General features: G+C 33.9%; 1 protein-coding gene across 2 annotated transcripts in view; it reads left to right on the top strand.

The window, feature by feature from the left end:
- Positions 1–10,641: 10,641 nt before the first annotated feature.
- mdga2a (MAM domain containing glycosylphosphatidylinositol anchor 2a) overlaps positions 10,642–13,735 on the top strand; it is a 136,485-nt gene continuing 133,391 nt past the window's right edge. Inside the window, exon 1 of one of the 2 annotated variants that reach the window (XM_052581272.1) lies at positions 10,642–11,498. In XM_052581272.1, the coding sequence (XP_052437232.1) occupies positions 11,426–11,498 (73 nt within the window). In that variant the 5' untranslated portion in view covers positions 10,642–11,425. The remainder of the gene's footprint in view (positions 11,499–13,735) is intronic. The other variant, XM_052581273.1, reaches the window with a different exon arrangement.

The following is a 13,735-nucleotide window of genomic DNA, read 5'->3' as shown; positions in this document are numbered from 1 at the left end:
AAAAAAAAAATGAAAAAAAGAAAAAGGGTACAAAGCTGTAATTGTGGCTGCTCGGGGCAGTACCCTAAAATTCAAAGGCTAAAATATAAATCTTTGTACCTTATTAGGTACTTTAATAGTACCTTAAAAGTGAGACTGAAATAAATAGACCATATTAAAGAATATGCATTTGCTTGCATTGCTTGGATGGCGTTTAACCTCCTTAACTTCAGCTATTGAACTGAAGCAAACCAATATAATTATGCTAAAATAACCACAACATTAACAACAGCACTGTATAAGAGCACACGGTTTTACCTATCAATCAGATGTTATAACAAATCTGTAAATGGTTTAATGCAAAATGAAAGGAATGAAACAAGTACATCTGCTGAACACGGTCATGGACATCTTGGTCTATACAGTTAGCAATTTCAAGCTGTCCTGTTGAGGATCAGATTCTAAATCTAAGTTTATTAAGATTGTAAAGTTCAGTTCCCACAAGTGTTATGTCAAAGTTTAAGTTTAGAATTGTTAATTAAATAATTGATGGTATTATCAAGGACAGTTATTATTATTATTATTATTATTATTATTATTATTATTATTATTATTATTATTATTATTATTATTGTTGTTGTTTTATGTTTAGAAACCTTGTTCCGTATATTCCCTTATAATATTTGTGATGCAATGGCGCACTCTGCTGGTCAAAGATAATGTAGTTTGGAAAAGTGACACAATTATTCTACTGTAGATCTAGGATCTTACGAATCTTTTTCTTCTTCTTCTTCTTTTTCCTGATAAGTAAAGAACATAATCGAGTATATAATTAAGTAGGTGTTGGATTGAAAATAGAGTAAAAACAATCCATATTATTAATAGCATAATATTAAATATTTTCATTTCAAAAACATTTTTTAAATTGAAATTTATGTTGAAAATGTTGACAATGTTGAAAACAGTTGTGCTGATTCATATTTTTGTGGCAGCTGTGATACATTTAGTTTTTCAAGATGTTAGAAAAAAGATTAAAAGAACAGCATTTATTTAAAACAAAAATCTTTTGAAACACTGTAAGTGTGTTTATTTTGATTTCTGATCAATTTAATGCACCATTGCTGAGTAAAAGTATTAATTTCTTTCCAAATTCGTTTGTTACTAGCTACAAACCTTTGAATAGAACTGTAGGTTACAAGTAAGATAAGAAAAAATAGTCAGGCGGATTAAGCAGAAAATATCATCTAAAATACAATTGAATTTTTATTCAAATTTAAAATAACATACACAAAATGAGTAATTTACATACATATTAAATAAAATTATGTGGTCCTTGATGTTGATTGGTCAATATAACATCATAGCTGTGCAAAAATATACAAAATAGTACAAAATAGCAATGTGGCCTATAGTGTAACATGTTTCTGTTGCTACTTGAATTCACCTTTGTTGCTAAGCTTGGTCTTTTGTCCTGTGGCTACACTGCCTTGAACCTTTTATCAAAGGAAGAATAAAGATTGCATTTCTGCTGTACACTTTTATACAGACAGAACTAAAAGTTTAGACTCAAACATGAAGCCCATTTCATTTTATTGGATGGCAGAAGTGACAGATCAGGGATCTAAGAGATCTAAGGTTTTGTAGCCCCCAGATGCCCTGAGCTCATTCCACTAGAGGTATATCTACCCTATGGGCTTTAATCATTATATATCATATATAATTGTGATGCAGCAAGCTGGTTTATGTCACACATTTGGCAGATATCGACTGGATGTCATCGCGACTCTTCTGTCTTGCACAGTCCTTGGAAGTCAGTCGCTTAGAAGGAATATCACATCTTTTCAGATGTCAGTTCTCCCAGTGTGCAGTATCTCACCATGATTTCTGCATTGTTTAGAGGGCATTACAGTAGTACCACTGGCTCCTTTTCCAAAACTGTAACAGGTGCACACACACTGTTGACTTCATGGTCATGTCATGTCTGAGTTTTCAAACCTGCAGCCTCTTGGTTATCAGGCCTGATATTACAGTAAGTAATTATTTAAACCAATTCTTATTTTAAAGCCAGAATATGAGCAACTATTCCAAGCTTAAACATATAGGGCACTATTGACTTTAACATGCTTTCTATCAAAGATGATCATTTGCATATGTGAATATAAATTAGTTCTTCATTAGCTGAAATTCAGTAGTAATGATGTGGGAATCGAGTGAAGTACATCACACTGCATACTAAAGATGATAAATATGTTAGATTTGCTGGTTTTAACTGACATTTTTAGGCGCAAACACATTGTGATAACATTTCCCATTTGAATATTTTCAGTAATTTTATATTCTTGAGTGATATTTTTTCATAATTATGGCAATAGATGAACTGTTAAATGGGTGATTTTGAGATGAGTCCCTGTAGTCCAGTTTGACTCTCATATGCTTTTTTTTCTCTCTCTTTTTTTATTCTATCTGTTTTCTTTATATTTATTATATTATTTAAGATCCCATGCTAGGTGTACTGTGTTAACCTAACTGAGACTTGTTATAGCACTTATATATCATTGCTCTTTTTGTTGTTTTTGATTGCTTCCACTGTCCTCATTTGTAAGTCGCTTTGGATAAAAGCGTCTGCTAAATGAATAAATGTAAATGTAAATATGTTAATGAATATATATTACTGAACTAGAAAGGTGTTTTTTTTTTAAAATAAAATTAAAATACAGAATTTTTGAATACTGTTCACAGCTGTTTAAAAGATAAAGCCAATTATCAAAGTTTGATCAAATGTAATTTAATTTTCCAAAAAAAAAAAAAAAAAACACTTTTAGTTATCCAAGTTGTCAGTCAATACTGGTCAGTCGAATCAAAATCGAAGCAATCAAAATCAACAAAAGAGCAATGCTATACAAGTGCTATAGTCTCAGTTAGCTTAACGTAGTACACATAGCAATATAAGATTTAAATAATATAATAAATAAAAAGAAAACGGAGAGAATAGAAAAATAATAGAGCAAGCTAGTGTTTGAGGTCTTTTTGTCTTTTGTCAATTGTATAATAAATTAAAAGAAAACAGATAGAATACAAAAAGATTAGAAAGCTAGTTAGAATTTTTTTTTTTTTTTTTTTTTGAATAGAATTAGAATAGTGAGTGCTAGAGTTAGATGGTCGAAGACCTGGAAGACCTGCCAAGAGAGCATTACAATAGTCCAGCCTGGACAGAACAAGAGCTTGAACAAGGAGTTGTGCAGCATGTTCTTAAAGAAAGGGCCTGATCTTCTTGATGTTGAATAAAGCAAATCTGCAGGACAGGGTAGTTTTAGCAGTGTGGTCTGAGAAAGTCAGCTGATCATCAATCATAACTCAAAAATTGTATTGAAAATGTTCAAAAAAATTTTCATTGTCTTATAATATGAATTTATTTTTACCTTACGTGCTCAATGACTCCCAAACAATTCACTCAACAATTCATTTTTCCAAACCCCTCCTTTGCATGAGGCTAATCTGCTGTGATTGGTCCAATTAATCTCATTTTCATTTCATCATGCAAGCATCATGTAAGCAGCATTTGTGAGTGCAGTGCTACTTTGTGTACAGCGTTACTGGAGAAAAAGAATATTTTACCACTCCCAAAGCGGCATCTAGGCAAACAATGAATTTGCATTTTCATTCAGACCAATGGAAAAAAAACAACAAGTGGGTGAGCAATATGCTAATGTTTAATGTTGAGGTCAACATAAAAATGCTTGGGATTCATTTTAAAAATGACTTGTTTCAATGATTCAAAGTTGACTCTTTCTTTTGAGAGACAAAAACTTTATACACGGTACAGTACATTTTGAGATGTAAAACTTTTGCTGGATGTTTTCGTTTACCTAGAGCTGTTTTACACATTGCATGAAAGGTAATAAAAAAAAAAAAATCCATAATAGGGGCACTTAACAGGGATTAAAACAAGGTTGTAAACAGAGACATTATTTTACTTTTTAACAAGACACAACAAACAAATGCATTAACCAGGGTTATCATGGGAGATCTCCATAACAGTTCGACGGATGCTATGTCAAAGATATCGCTTTCCTCTGTGAACATTCAAACTAATGTGTTATGCTGAATATAAGACAGAGCTGAAGAATGAATGCTATGTTAGATGTAGTTAATCACAATCACAATCCATCTACCTCTCATAATACGCTACATAATACACAAGGCCTAGAATTTAGTAGGGACAACAATATTCAGCGCCAAAATTGTCCCTAGCAGTAATTTTGATGTGTATGTAAGTGTAACCACTTCTGTTGTTGTTGTTGTTGTTGTTTCTCATCTGAAATAGATCAAAGGATTGATGTTATCTGAAAACCACATGCTTTCATGGACATGGGAGTAGGAACATACAAGGTAGCTAAAGTGTTTAAAACATACATTCACAGTTCAGATGAATGATAAGATTTAACATCTTAAACTTGTTTTCATGCTGTTTTGTGTTCATCTGCTTTGCCATTTAATCTTTATATTGACTATCACTTTATATAGACTAATACAATCAAATACAACAATAATTTCATTATTAACATTTATTACAATATATACTGATAAAATTAACATTCACTTCAACGGTATGAGATTACTGAATGTTTTCAACTTCAAAGTTCTCTGCTATTTTGTCACTGCACCACTGCCAAAATCCAACCTTTGCCCTTGATTGTACAATAAGCTGTTAACTTCAATGATGCAAGTTCTTTCTATGTAACACTTTTGAGTTAGTAATGGAGGCTTGGCTCATTTGTTGAACCAATGTGGTATTGTTTATCTGCATCTACATCAGTTCATTATTATTTTCTTTTTCTTCAAATTAATTCATTTCATAATAACATAGTCCAAACATTATATCATTTCAAACCAAAATTGAAAATTCTGGTTTCCATGTGCACTATTTTTCAAAGACTAAATCCATGTACTTTTATGACCACAATGTTTCTTTTATAGTGCTTTTTGTTATTTTAGATTATGACAGCTCCAGTCCTTATTAATATTAAATGAAAAAGAGTAGTCAGAAAGTTGTTCAAACGTTCACCTTTCAATCTCTTGGAAGAATGTCAGTCATACATATTTTGAATAAAATGATGCTAAATAAATTCTGAAGCATTTTGAGGTGAGGTATTATTATTATTATTTTATTTTAAAATAGAATAACTATTTGTATATCTTCTGTTTTTAAATTACCCATCCTTTTCTTTTGTTGTGTTTTTTCCCGATTTTTCTATGTTGCTGTCTTTAATTTACCTTTCTCCATTTGACATATAAGTGTAACTGGTTACATCACTAATGACTCTTACAGGGAAATGTTGACAGGAAACAGGCTCTCAGCTTTCCATGTACTGAAGAGAAGAGTGCACTTTAAAACTGTGTAAAAAGCACAAGCTTTTGCTTTTCCAACATGTCTTGCAGGTATTTAATTTACACCTTCTTTGTTATGGACTGTGTTATTGACTTAACATCTTATCATTAACCTTTTGTTAGATTTGTACTGCAGTCTAGTAGGATGTTGTGTTTGAATGCCAGGCAGAGATTGTGAATTTAGTTTTTGTAAAAAAAAAAAAAAAAAAAAAAAAGATAATTTCATGCTATTGATAAAAATAAATAAATAAATGAAAATAACAGTCTGCAGAACATTTCTGATACAAGATTGTAAAAGTGTTTAAAGACCTTAAGTTTGGGAGAAAATAATATTTAAATGCATGTAGAATTTACTGTGATGTCTAAAAACCCAAAACAGAAACCACAGTTGAAGCGCATGGTAATCAGCATGCTGTGCTAGTGTGAGATTCAAGTGAAACCCTGAGCCTCTCCTTTGTTTCACTTTGTTGCACAACTTTCACCAATGCTTCAACTTGTTTTTAAGGCTCACAATTTCAAATGAAATAAGTCAGTTTTAAAGTTATGGCACTGGGACTAGGCATTTGAGTAAAAGAGTAATTTTGTGAAATACTATTAAAATAACTATTACAATTATAAAATAAATATAAAAGTTATTTAATTTAATGGCATTGCTATATTTTTGCATAATTAATAATAAATATATAAAATAAAAATACTAAGGATTAAGGATTTCAGTTTTTTTTCATGAACAGAGATTTGAAAAGAACAGCATTTATTAGAAAAGGGAATCATTTGTAACATACAAATGTCTTAAATGTCACGTAACAAATTAAAAAATTAAAAAAAGGGAATTAGTCTTTTGAAATGTAGTGGACAATACCGTCTGTACATTATTATCCACAATCAACAATGATAATAAGAGTTTTTTATTTTTAATGTTTTTGAAAGACGCTCGCAAAGGCTGAATTTAAAATGCAATATTTTCATATATTACTACAATTTAAAAGAACAGTTTCTGTATGGATACAAGTCTATACTGTGCATGTTTTTCCTCCACCAACAAGAGCAAATTTAAGTTTTATTTATGTATTTATTTTAACACACCTGCACAGTTGCCCACTAAAGTGAATAAATATGTAGGAGGTAACTGTAGGAGGAGGCATTAGATCTCTTTTTTGTGTGTCAGGTTAATTGCTGGACTTCGGCTTAAGCAAGACACCTTACACCTTGAGCTACACATCATACATGACAGCTGCACATGTGGTGCAGTGGCCCATGTTATTGGTTAATTAGGGTTTGTCAGAAATCTGTGTTTGTCATAGAGTTGAGGCAAATTAGCGCTGGGTTAAAATTAGCCTTTGCAGTGGTGAGCTGAGATTGACGAGACAGCTGCTCGCTAGAAACCTCAGAGCTGTCCAGGTCATTATGCTGCATCACTAACTCCAACCATCCAACAACAGCAAGATCACATAACAGCCCTTCTGTGATCTGTGAAGCTGAGGAACCTTGACATGAGCGAATGAATGCATGGATATGAACATATTTCTGATCAGAATATTTCGCATTATAATGGAATTCATTCATTATAAGAATCCGCATGAGCAAGCCTCTCGTCTTTAGCCTCTCTTAATTAACGCTGCTTAGTTGTAGCATCTGAAAGGATACACACTGAGGTGATTTATTTAGTTATTTCTGATTTAAGGCCTTGATGTAAGAACATTACCTTTCTCATGAAAAGGTCCCAGTATAATTCTGGCTTTTTCAGATTTTTATAGATAATGTAAATTAAGAGTATTCATAAAAAGTTTAACAAGGTGACCCTTGAGGTAGATTAGTTGAGAATTATATTTAAATGCTGCTAATATTCAGGAGATGTAATATTTCCAGCTATTCGCCAGCTTTTGTTGAGCACCAAATCATTTTTGTGATGATTTTACAGTGTAACTATGTAAGCCAATAAGTTGAGTGTGAAATAATAGAGCAGTAGATGTGTTTAGGAATTAATTTGCATTAGGTATGACTGTGATGTCCTCAACAAATTTCTCAGAGCTCTTGACAGAGACTTCAAGTCTACTATTGATTTTTTGATTTGCACACAAGATCTAAATGGTGAATAGCATTATGTTTGTCTAATGGAGCAAAGCTGGGTCATCAGTTACAGTACGCTGGCTGTCATTACGTCTTCCTTAGGAATTGAACATCTCTTGAGCTAATAATTGGCTAGCGTTCTATTCTTTCATTATGTGGTTACCGTTTAAGTCATTCACAGAAAAAAATAAAGCAGTGGTGCTCTAATGCACTAGCTTGGCAGAGTTTGAGAGATAAAGTGCAGATAGTCAGAACTACTCTCTAAGTTACAGTACATCTGTCACTTAAGATGCATCTTCCTTGAAATGCAAATGGAACTCCAGGCAGGTGGGCTAACAGCCAAGCTATTTGGCTCACTAAGGTGCCCACTCCAGTATTGGGGTTGTAAAGTACAAAATCTTTTCAAATGCCCTCAAGAAACCAATCTGAGTAATCAGGGTCACTGCAGGTCCTTAAAAAGTCTTAAATATTTTAAAGGGTAAAGAAAAGTCTTAATTATAATTTCAATAAGTCTTAAATTTGGGGATGGAAAACAGGAATTTAATGTGATGATTAAACATAAAAATGCTGTAATTTAATACAATAAATTTATGTGAGTCCAGCACATTTTAAACTATATAATATAGTTATCTTAAATGAACATCAATATAATTTAGAGTTTTGACTTATCTTTAAAAAATGGTTTAAAGGCTATTTATTGTATAAAACTATTTGTTTTGTTCAAAACCTGTATTTGAACTGTAAAGTTGTTTATAATATATTGTATTTTTAATTGTGCTGGTTTTAAAAAGAGTATTTAAAAGCCTTAAATTTGTTTTTTTAGTTGTATTTAAATCTACAGACTCACTGGTAATGATTAGCATTTGTAACTTCCCCTGTGTTTTAAATTATTTGAGCAGATTCAGATGTCTAGATAATCACCGGTAAAAAACATTCTGTCATTTCTAATTTGTTCTTGATGCTACACAATACTAATAATAATAGGATACATTGTTTGAATATCAAGTAGCAGATTATTAAAAATCATTTTATGGTTATAAAACCCCCCACCCCCCACACACAATTTAATTTAATCAACTATTTTGCATGTCTCCTTGGGTTTTCATGAAACATAATTTTTTTTTTTTTTTTTTTTCATATTCCAGAAGATGGCAGTACAGCACGCAGTTTGTAAAACAACAAATGCTCAGATGCTGGGAAGTCCTGAGCTGACGAGCTGAATAAGATAATGTAATGCAAAGCACTAAATTGACCATTTGACTTAGTATGACTTGTATACATTTCATATAAATATGAATATAAAATATAAATATTATAAACAACGTACTGTTGTTGTGCTTTTAGCGTATCTTAAGAAGATTTGGGCTGGTAACACATATGATAGGTAAGTTTATAGGTTAATGAATGAAGAGGAGTTTTTACAGGTTAATACTATAATTTGCTTTATATTTTATAAATTGCTTTAAAATTGGGTAGATAAAAAGGCAATATGTATATTAATTACTTTAAAACATTGTTCAAATTTAGATTTTTTTTGTAGAGGGGAATATGAATTAACTGTTTTAGGTTTTTGTTATTGTAACATTGCTTGAATGACATGAATTTATAAACTTTGTAAATTTATAAACACTTATAATATAAATCTTATGGGCATTCTTAGAATTTTCTCTTTTTTACATTTGATCTTATTTATCATATAATCTTGCATTATAGTCCTCCATGTCCGCTGCATTTTCATAACTCTGGAAATTTGATAATACCTAGAATATCAAAATCAACTGCAGGCAGTAGGTCCTTTTCCTATTTGGTGCCCAAACTCTGGAATAATCTACCAAACACTGTTTGGGAGGCAGACACACTATCAGTTTAAATATAGATTAAAGACCCATCTCTTTAACCTGGTTTACACATAACACACTAACACATTTCTAATATTCAAATCTTTTAAAGTATTGTTATGCTGCATTAATTAGGAAAGCCCGAAACGGGAACACTTCCCATAACACATGATGTACTTGTTACATCAATAGAAGAATGACATCTACGCTAATATTAGTCTGTTTCTCTCTTATTCCGAGGTCATCGTAGCCAACAGATCCAGTCTGTATCCAGATCAGATGGTCACTTAGTCACCCGGATCCAGTACATATCCAGAACAGATGGTGGATCAGCACATAGAGAGGACCTCTACAGCCCTTGAATGTCAGACCAGGACAACAAGGTGAGCCCCAGAGACAGATCCACAGTAAAGACCTTGTCTCCTTGACAGCCATCGGGACAAGACCACAGGAACCAGATGAGTCCTCCACACAATCTGACTTTGCTGGAACAACCTGCTAGTTCATCTGGCCCCCGACTGAGCCTGGTTTCTCCTAAGGTTTTTTTCTCCATTCTGTCACCAATGGAGTTTTGGTTCCTTGCCGCTGTTGTCTCTGTCTTACTTAGTTGGGGACACTTATTTTCCAGCGATATCGTCAACTGAACTGAGCTTGAATGATGACATCACTGAATTCAGTGATGAACTGCCTTTAACTGGAAATTGAGTGTTTACTGCATTGTCCTTTTGTATTATTGAGACACTATTTCCCTATTTAATATTGTAAAGCTGCATTGACACAATCTGTATTGTTAAAAGTGTTATATAAATAAAGGTGACTTGACTAATGTTTTTGAGTGTTGATAGTTTTGTACTCCATTTCCAATTATTTAGTTCATGTTTACAGTATTTATTTTCAGTGAACCCAGTGCTGCTGAATACATGTAGTCATCCTGACCTTCTATTTTACCACCTGTGCCATCATCAATACATTTTACAGTAACAGATTTCATTAGCTCAGATATAGCCTGTTGGCATATTAACATTACCTGAGTTAATGACTAACTGTTTCACAGTGTATTTAGCCTCGCAGCCACTCATGCTGTTGCGATCGAGATGCTGGTAATGGAAAGAAAAATCATTCATTTGATAGTTATAAAGTCGACAGGGGAGGACGAAGCGCGGCGAAATTAATAGCAGCTACATCATCTTCCGTTTCAGTGAGAGAAAACGACAAACGCACGAACGAACGTCGGAAAGCATGTATACCATTTAGACTAGCGGCCTTTAATTTATGATGAAGTTCACGTTGCTCTACTGCGAACGTTCTCAGCGCGAGAGTGCTTCTCATACAAATGAGATCCGAGTGCGCGCGCTCGCTCGCCCGCTCCCTCACGCGCTCTTTGACGTAGTCAGCCAGCTGGGCTCCGGCGTTCCAGCGCAGTACGTATGGCGCAGCGTTCCCAGCCACCCTTCACATTTCATTCAGTCTAAATTACGCTTTATGCTGAAAATAGGCATCCTGACGCATCTCTTTACGTGTCATCGTTTTTTTCAAACCGGGGCCAGAGACTTCCTTGAAGTAAAACTAGCCCAAACATCTCTTATGAAATAAAGGATTTAATCTTTTTTTATTTATCCGCTGGAGACGAAGAGTCACAGTGTTGCTATAGGAGCAGCTTTTATCGGCATGCCTTTCTGCCTCACCGGCATCCTGTAACCACAAAGAGGATGCGAACGGCGGTCTCGTAGGGTTATTGGTTATTTTCGCAATTCGCATTGAATTCCGCAGTGTTACCTTTTGGGAACGTCGAAGAGGTGGATGCCAGCGCGCGCAACCGATTAATTGCGCGCGTGTTTCCCATGGCGCTGTCATTCACTTTCGCTCTTCGCGTCTTAATGCCGGCGAAGATGTGAGGAGGAGACCCGCTTTGAAGGTCTGATGCTCGTCCTCCTCATCTGTCACAGCTTTACATCTCCGCCTAGACCACTTTGGTGAAAACACTTGCATTGGATTGGCAAGAAATGATTAGCGTGACATCTCTGACTGACAGACACCACTTCAGCTGTTTCTTGATGATACGGTCACGCGAGCTGGGAGATTTGGACTGCACGTACTGCCTTCAACTGTTCGCCGCCTGAGGAGCTGGATATGTTCAGACTAACGTGAAGATGGAAATTATCTTTGCTCTCCTGTGGTTATTGGCCACACTATTTGAAGGCGTTTTTTGCCAGGGAGTATACGGTAAGACAAACATACGTAGCGGCTACGTACAATAGCCTTAACGGAGCTGTCGTGACCTTGCTAGGTAGATGAAAGATGTGGATGTTCATTCTCAATGATAACCAGTGTGTTGTAGGCCCTATAGCTTGCATGTCAATTGACAGTTCCTGCGTTACAGGTGCATTTTGGGCCATCAGTAGCCTGTGGTCATGTATAGCTGCCTTCCGAATGAAATATGTTGCCAGGCGGGATGGTTTATAATGATGGGACGTGTTGAAATGGCATTATCACTAGAAGATGCATTGATCAAGCAAAGCATAAATATCTATAGCCATCACTGTGTAAACGTTACTGCAAAGTATGTATGGGGCTAGTTGTCACATGGGGAAGTTGTCACACTGTATTGCAGTTTAGTGAACAATTCTGAATAATTCATAACTGTATTAGTCCTTCAGTTGTATTATATTTAAGTGTAAATGTATTTAAATTTGACGTCTGTATGTTACTGAACTTGCTGGTAGAAATTAATTGACCCATAACAAAAGTGACCTTTTTATCAGCTGTCAACAGTTTTACCAATGCAATACACTCTTGGGATAACACATAACAAAATTAAGTTGATTATAACATTTGAACAAAATTGTATCATAAAATATTTAATTCATACTTCTACTTAGAAAATTTTTAATAGTTACATATTGCCTTAATTATTACAAATGTAAAAAAAAAAAAAAAAACCTTTTAACAATATTTTGTAAAACCACATTGCAGACTTGTCTTTAATATAATATCATTGTAATATTATATAATCTGTAATGTAATATCACAACATTTTTCAAAATTTTATAGCCACAGTAAAGTTTTGAATAGAAATATCAATTACAAGTTTAGAACCCAGTCCAGAAACTTTCTCTAGTTCAGAAACCTCATAAAACAGAATAATTTGATTCATTTTGTCCTTTTGTAATTTTTAATATCATCACTAGCTGTTTTATAGTCAAGAATTTAACCTCAGTCTTCCATAATATTTCAGTGTCATTTCTTATTAACATAATATTTTAATGCTTGAGGACTAATTGACAGTGTCATTTCATATTTATTTATTGTGCTGTCAGAGGCAATCAAGGCTAGTTTTAATAGTTGTCACTGTTTCAATGTAAAGAGGAGCCATGAAACGTGATGTGTTATTAAACAGTAACAGGACGTATGATGTGATTAAATTCCCTTTGTCAGAATTGTATGTAGGTTAAGCTGCTCAGGTCAACCATTTATTCTGTCACAGAAACCTACAATTCAGTGTCCTTCTGCCTATGGAACATTACAAAGGGATGCTCATAATGGGAGGAAGGCTATAAAGCACTAACTGAGAAATCTATTTTGTCTGACGTCACATGGATTACAATGACAGATTTACTGTTTCTTAGTGGAATACTGTTTGGGTTAGTAAAAAATAAAATAAAGGGAAGAATCTGTGCACATGAACTTAAGCTAATTTTTGCTATAGAGGCTGGTTGAAAACACCTGAAGCCAAGCATGTTTGGACTGAGGTGGAACTCAAAGTGCACATTTATCCCTTTATTAATATTGCAGAATCCATGATGTTCCTATAGGAGGCAGCTGGTAATAACTTCAGGCTATTCTTTTCATTTTGCTTATACAGATTACATCGATGTCTTCTATTCATGATGACACAAAGCCTTTTGTCAGTGTTACTCACTGGATGTGTTTGTCGTGGGCCTGTGGTATTTACAGTAGTTGACATTCAGTGGTCAAATGGTGTGATTATGTTCATGTTTCACAGTTTGTTGGCTTGTGTTCTATTTGTGAGGGGCATATGAACAAACAATTGCTTCCTGTGTAATGACCTGTGCAAATGTGGGACTGTTGTGGGCAGTACTTCACTTCTAGGATCTGGATGCTAGTTCATGCCCTCTCAGTTTATGCCATGCTCCATGGTGAATCATGAGGGGTTTCTGAACATCGAATTGATACTAGTGGTCGACCGATATTGTTTTTTTGACAGCCAATGACGATACCGATATCTTGGAAAGCATGGGGGCCAATATATATATATATATTATTATTAGTATTAATATATTAAGACATTTGAAATTATTTGACAATAAATGTAAAAATGTGTAAAATAAACATACTTATACTTTAGATGACAAAGTCTTTTTCAAAAATAAATAAAAATTTAATAAAAATATAATTAAAAAGGAAGTAAACACTGTAACCAACAGGGCACTCAGTATTCA

Source organism: Carassius gibelio, chromosome B17, assembly GCF_023724105.1.
Source record: "Carassius gibelio isolate Cgi1373 ecotype wild population from Czech Republic chromosome B17, carGib1.2-hapl.c, whole genome shotgun sequence".
Lineage (NCBI taxonomy): Eukaryota > Metazoa > Chordata > Actinopteri > Cypriniformes > Cyprinidae > Carassius > Carassius gibelio.
This window is presented reverse-complemented; position numbering and strand designations above follow the sequence as displayed.